The sequence below is a fragment of the Dromaius novaehollandiae genome, chromosome 13 (assembly GCF_036370855.1).
Source record: "Dromaius novaehollandiae isolate bDroNov1 chromosome 13, bDroNov1.hap1, whole genome shotgun sequence".
NCBI classification, from domain to species: domain Eukaryota; kingdom Metazoa; phylum Chordata; class Aves; order Casuariiformes; family Dromaiidae; genus Dromaius; species Dromaius novaehollandiae.
Window position 1 is genome coordinate 9,246,437 of NC_088110.1, and position 6,779 is coordinate 9,253,215.

Here is a 6,779-nt window from a genome sequence, read left to right on the forward strand (position 1 = left end):
ATCTAGTGCTGATTGTGCATTATCTTTTAAATGACACTGCCTAAATAAGTATGGATTTGTCTACCGTGAATAGCCCTTCTTTCAATTTGAAGATGGTAAACCTTTCATAGTTTCTTTTATTGATATTCAGGATGACCTAAAAATAGAAATGTAATGAAGTGCACTAGAAATGGCCATTGTTAAAATGCTCAGGAGTGTGTCTGAGCACGGAGTGGCACGTGTATTCTTCAGCATATGTTATTCTTAATGCTTTTCCAGTCAGGTTTAATGGGAAAGCTCCTTGTCAGAGTTGCCATTATGTTTATGCAGCTCTGTTCATTCTCTTATGTAACTTTCGTACTTGATTTGAGAATAACATTCAGCACTGCAAAGGTCATTCCTCCTTAAGGCCAGTAACATTTCCACCTAAAACAAAGCAAAGAGCCATTGGATGTTATGTCTGACCATGTTAAATTGTCTAAAAACAAAGTGGTTTCAACTTTTACTTCCCTTGACATTCTTTGAGTGTAACCTTTCACCTTGGATAAGCTTTCCAGCACTTTTGGGTTTGATTCTGAAATATTTTGCTTCACTTACTGGGGTTGCATTCAGAGAGCTGGTGTTATGCTAAACAAGGTACAGTTATTTTGCTATTTCATCAGTCTTTTAATTTGACAAGGAGTGCTCCTGGGTGTGCTCCAGCTACAATGCTTCTGCCTTCGCTTTAACCTTTTGTCAGGTTAAAGCCTGACCGTCACTGTGCAGAGTTTCCTTGCAGCCCGCCCGCCGCAGTATCGCAGGCAACTTTTGACATGATTTAGGAACTCAGCAGCACTTCTGACACCTGGTGGTCAGTTTTTGGGAGTGCACAGTCCAGAAATCCTCCAGACTGCAAATGGGGTTACCGCTGCCTGCTCGCTGCGCCCGCGCATCGCTGGCCACCCAGTAGCTCTTTCCACGGACGGGTTTCATTAGGCAGATGTCGTCTCTGGATAACGTGGAGGATCATTTTTTTTCCCTGATTGAGATGTAACTGTGGATAATGTAGAGGGACCAGATGATTTATGAAAAGTTAAAGTATCTTACTTTATTTTAAAGCATTATCACTGTAAATAAATAATTGGTTTCTAAATTCATCTGGAGTTTAAAACTTATTTTGCAAGCTGGTGGGCTTGCCTGGCCTCTGTTATTAGGCAGATGGAGACGAGTTAAATCACATAGGCTTAAAATGATGCAAATAAATTTTTACGTTTGGGAATGCTGGGGACCCAGTCCAACAAAAGCTCATGTCGAAGCAAATCTCTAGTTGCTCAGATAGCTGAACAGTCACACAAATAAAGCTGTGCTTATATGTAGGACTGGGGTTTCAGTCTGCACAGAAAATGTAGGTGACTTGCTACTGCTCTGAAAATACGGCTGCAAGATTGCTTTACAATTTATTGGCTCCTGAACAAAATGGCAAGATAGGTCAGCATCCTCTGAGCTGGGATGCTGTGATGACATGAGGCTATTACAAATCTACAAAAAAAAAGGGGGGGGGGAGAAAAAAAAAAGATTCTAAGCTGTTTAAAGTGTGTGGAGCAAAGTCTATTCTTTAAAGAGATTTAATTTCTGGGTTACATGTCCATCTTTTTTTCTGCTGGGTATATTATCCTGTTGCCTGGACTGGTGGTTCAGCTGTTATTGCTGAAGTATTTCTTGGACTGAGAAGTATGTGTCACAATCTGGTGTCTCTTCCTGCCAGTGCTTGCACCAGTTACTAGTGAGAATAAAAGAGTAAAATATGGCAAGGATTCCCACAGCGATTCAGATTTTTTTTTTAATTGTTACAGTTAAGGGAATCCCTAAAGGCAGATTTTGCCCGTGAAGTGTTACCACTTTTTTTATATGTATTGAAAGGAAAAAAAAAAAAAACCTTATGGCTGTACTTGGCTTGTAGAAATTTTTTTCTAAGTTCATGCCAGCATTAGCAGATCTATCAGAACAAAGCAAATGTGTCATATTGGCAGCTGTTACTTATGAGTACTTTTTCTTTATCGCATTTTGTTTTGTAATAATTGAGAAGCTTTTATGTCGAGCTCTGCATAAATGGTACTGAGTAGGAGGGTATGGGCATGCTTTCTATTATTCTGCCCCTCATGCATGTCTCCTTTTTTCGTCTTTCCAGAACCACACATTGAGCCAGCACGCACAGTGAGCCACTGGCACTACAGGACACCTCTCTGCAGAAGACTTGACGGTGGCACAGTGGGGAGGACCATTTGAACATTACATCCAATCAAAGTGTCATTTGCAACCCAGATGTAAAACTCTAATGATTTGGCCATGAGGCGCTGCTATTATAAGCAGCTGGAAATGAATATTAATGGAAGAGATTAAAAGTATTCCATGCTCAGTATTTTTTATTGTCCTGCTTCAGCTAGTGTACTTTAGAGCTTCTGCTTCTGACTGAATTTATAGTGTTAGATAAATCTGCTTTGATGCTGTTGCCCTTTGTTGCTTCTTGTATTATATTGATAGTTAAAGATTAGGTGTGATTTTTTTTTGTTAACTGCTTTTTAATTGCAATTTTAGGTAACTGTGCATTGTGATGTGATTGCTTGGCTATTGTCTGAATATTTCTTTTTAATTTTTTAATTAAAGACTAATGCTTTGATTGGATTTGCCAGTTCACCGGACAGTGATTAAAACTATGTAATGAATATAATCGGTTTCAGTGCAACTGGATGGTCTGCTTTATAAATGTGACTTAATCTGATTGCAATAACTAGTACAGTTCAATAAAGGGAATACATGAGCTTAGTGTCAGAGTTTGTCTGTCAGTACACCCTGTATCACCACTGCCGGCTTATGTGTGTAAATTGTGTAAAGTGATGGCTAAGCCAAAGACAGAGAGCAATCTGCTCTCTATGAGGAATGAAGACTTGGAGAAAGAGAAAGCCACATTCTTGCCTTTGGCATTGTGCTCTCTCCTGATGCTCCTCCCAGGCTCTTCTGTTCAGATTAAGGTGAATTAAGAACATGCATTATGAATCTGGGCACAAAAAGGAGTTACTGGTTTATGAGTACTCTTAATTTTTGCTGAAGCCAACAAGAATGGAGGAGACTTGGTCTGTAGCTGGCTTGACCCTTTCTCTGTGCTTCTCTGTTTCAATACAAAATAATTAGCTTGCTAGATTGTATATAAATGTGCAAGTATTGGATCAAGTCTCTTGGACCTTCAGAGGAGACTGTATGTTTCAATTATGTGGACTTCTAGGCCCACCGGTATTGTATCTCTATGTAACTGCCATACCTGTTTGAACCTGCCATAATACAGCCTACTATAGCCAACTAGTAGGCTTTTTTTTCTTTCTAAACATACCATCTGGTAATGGGGTAAGTTATATCCCTAGCCAAAGAAAAACTCATTTTAAGAACCAGGAACATCTTCAGAAAGTCAGTGAGGTACAGTTCTCATCATGTCTCCTACTTGCATGAATCATAATCTTCCTGAAAGATGTTCAGCAGATGTGCTGGCTGCACAAATGTGGTTCCCATTCCTAATATGCACAATGCTTTGCAAGATTGCAGTAAAGGAATGTGCACATTTGGGGCCTTTCAAAATCTCTGCACCAAACTAGAGCACAGCTAGTTGCCACTGTACTGTTTCTGGGCTTGGAGGATGTCTGTGATACTTTGTAGAAAAGTATTTTCAAGGAAATGTAGTCAATGCCCAAGTTAGTTTATATAGCAAGTATATTAACAAGCCCAGAGGCATAGCTTATGGATACTGCAGACTATGCTTTCAACATTTAGATTGCTGCTGAAGATTGTTGTGTGTTGCATGCACATAGCTCCTTCAAGACAGCAGGACGCACCACTTGTGTGTGTGTGTGGGCGGGGGGAGGTTTCTGCACATGACCGGGGGCTATGGTCATCCCTGCACTAGGAAGCACCAGAGCAGGTGCAAATTCACAGCAGCTATCTTGAGGAAAAGTTTCAGTTTGCTCAAAAAAATGAGATATTATCCCATTTAGGGTAAAAAATGTTTTTCATTCTGCCAGTTATTCTGCTGAAATAGCATTGCATGGCCTTGGGTAAAGAGTTTAGGCTCAAAATTTTGTTTTCGCGATAAGGAAATTTATGAACTTTAATATTGGTAAAAAAACTAGGAATGACATTTCTTAATTTCAAACAGAACAGTTCTGTTTTTATCTAGATAATTCTTACTTCACTGTTTATGCAACAAAATCATTGCACTAAAATGATCCATTTCTTAAAATCCAGGGTAAATTTCTAACTGACTGTTTCTCTATAAGCTACTTCATAGATGCTTACATGCTGAAAAATTAGCTAATGAAATCACCACTTCATTATTCTTACTCATAATGTATGCATACTGCTGACTCACAGGCAACATTTTAAAATGTCATATGGAAAAGTGCCATGGAGTACAGACTCATAGACAAGTTTTTGTGAGAAAAGCTAGCCTGGAACGTACATCAGCTGCTCGTGTGCTGCCTTTCCTTCTCACTAAACGCAAGGCAGCATTCCTGGAAGAGGTTCTCACAACAGAGATACGTAAAAGGGAGGCTCTTCACCCAAGGCCGTGTTTGTAGTGATGTTTGGTCACTTCTCCTCATTCCTTCAGAAATGAAAAGGCAGATGTAGATTTGCATCTTCAGGAGAAGGTTCTCTGTTGTGAATCCCAAGAGGAAAGTGATGTTTCCATGCAGGTCCGAATGCTGCACTGGTAGTGTTGTGCTGAGGCATGTGCCTTTGTCTCAGCATCTCCCTGCTGACTAGTTAAAGCTCGGTGTACGTTTGTTGCGCTGGGTTGGGGAGCTCCCCGTGTGGGGGATCCCTTTCTGAGCCGTGTAATGTCCTCCAGCTGAACCAGAGATGTGGGCAGGGAGCCGGGTGCGGGGCTGGCAGCGCCGAGCAGGCCGGCCTTGAAGCTGTGCACTGCACCTCACTATGAGCAGGGAGAAGGGCAGGGGTGGGCAAGAGGAATCATTTGTTTTCTGCCCTGGCTTTAAAAGGCAGGAGATCCCCAAGCCTCAGCGTGAGGGCTGTGGCCCTGCTCCACCTCAGCTGGCTTCTTTCCCCTTCCCTTCCCACATAGGAGCTTCCATTTGTTCAGTAGCGCTGCATCTGCGACGAGCCAGACACCTGCAGCCGCCAGAGATGTCAGTCCTCAGCCTCTGCCCGAGGCCGACGCTGTCGTCTAACCCCTTTTTGCAAGGCCCAAGCGTCCCTAGGCAGGGCTGCCCCCGCCGGGGTCGGGGTGGCAGAACGGCAGCACGACGTGGGGCCTGCGTCTGTTGGCTCCCGCGTGACCGTTGTGCCACCTGGGACAGGAGCAGAGCTGCTCCGTCCCGGCACAAACACAGCTTTGCTGGCATCACAGCAAGCACACCAGGGAGTGCTTTGCCAGCATAGTATATAGATCCCGTATCTGTTAAAAGCTCCTAGGGAAAACAGAGCCTAACTGTACAGGTGGAGAAAGATAACATCCCAGCTTCTAGTGAATTTTTGAGGTTTCTTCCTCTCTTTCTTAGTGGTCAGGAACTGCTACAAAATGTATTTGGAAAACAGTGAGAAATACTGAGTCCAAACGTATCTGTATTTCAATGGCTAAAACATGCAGAAGACGGGACAGAGCGAGCTTCAGTAGTGCCTGTAATGCTTCAGCTGCCGGTGTAGCTCGCGGTTTCTCTCGGTGGTGCTGCGGGGCGCACTGGAATAGCCTCCCCAAGGCGCCGGCAACGCAGGTAAGCGGAGACCAGCACTGCTGAGGTTCTCGCTGCTGGTGGGGCTCAGGCCAAGAGTCACTTCATGACATGAGTGGCATTTAGGGCCATTATAGTCTTGGAAACCACGAAGATAAGTGTGTAAAGAGAAGTTGTATAGATGTTCTAATATGTAAAATTTTTGGCAAATACTGACACCCAAGTGGGCTGGGAAAGGTCACTCTGCTGAGCAGCAGCTCAGAGTGAATGTGAAGGGAAAGCAGACTCGGGTGGAAGGTGATCTGCCCCGTGGCCTGTGTCCCCAGCTCTGCGCTGTGTGCTGGGAGCTGGTGGGAAATGCAGCAGGAAATCGGAGGGGACGAGAGTGTCCCTCCACAGCCCTCCTGCACTGACCCACTGCTGAAGGCACAGCCTTGGTCTTCAAGTTAAACCAGATCTTTCCCCTTCGTTCCTTCCTCCTTGCACCTCCCAGCAGGTGCAAGGGATTTGCGTTCTGCGGAAGGGACCCCGTGCGCTCTGTGGGCACGAGTCCCTTCGTTTCCCGGAGAAGAAAGCTTGCTTTTGCAAGCTGCTCTTTATCCAGTTGTAGCACAGCTCCTGTGTGTGCCATTCTGGACCCAATGAAGTGGAGGGACATGTCATTACTGCCCGTAAAGGGGCCAGGATTTCAAGGAGGGGGGCAGGTCCTACATCTGGGCTGCTTCAGCGGAACCCATGCCCTGGGGAGACCACAGTCACAGCACTGATGGGAACACATCGTTTTCCTGAGTGCTTTGCCTCTTTCTTTTCTCTCCGTTTTTTGCCTTTTGTGAAAATGTTTGTTCTTTCATTTCATTTGTTTCCATACAGTTGCTATCAGCCTCATGACTGTGAGATCCCTTTCTTGCAAATGGTAGCCAAGGCTTGTGTTTTGATCTAGTTACATATGAATTACTGATACTTTCCTGAAGATTAACAGGTTAGATGAGAGGGTGAAGGAGGGAGACGGCCTATCTACAGAAAGTATCTAAAGGAAAAAAGTCAAGCACTCCAAGGGAAAAATAAGATAATTACCGCATCACCTAC

At 43.8% G+C, this 6,779-nt stretch overlaps 1 protein-coding gene across 6 annotated transcripts in view; it reads left to right on the top strand.

Annotated features, from left to right (window-relative positions):
* ZNF423 (zinc finger protein 423) overlaps positions 1-2,776 on the top strand; it is a 219,717-nt gene extending 216,941 nt beyond the window's left edge. For all 6 annotated transcript variants that reach the window (XM_064519577.1, XM_064519574.1, XM_064519575.1 and 3 more), the window contains one exon: positions 2,147-2,776. In XM_064519577.1, the coding sequence (XP_064375647.1) occupies positions 2,147-2,176 (30 nt within the window). In that variant the 3' untranslated portion in view covers positions 2,177-2,776. The remainder of the gene's footprint in view (positions 1-2,146) is intronic.
* Positions 2,777-6,779: the final 4,003 nt, after the last annotated feature.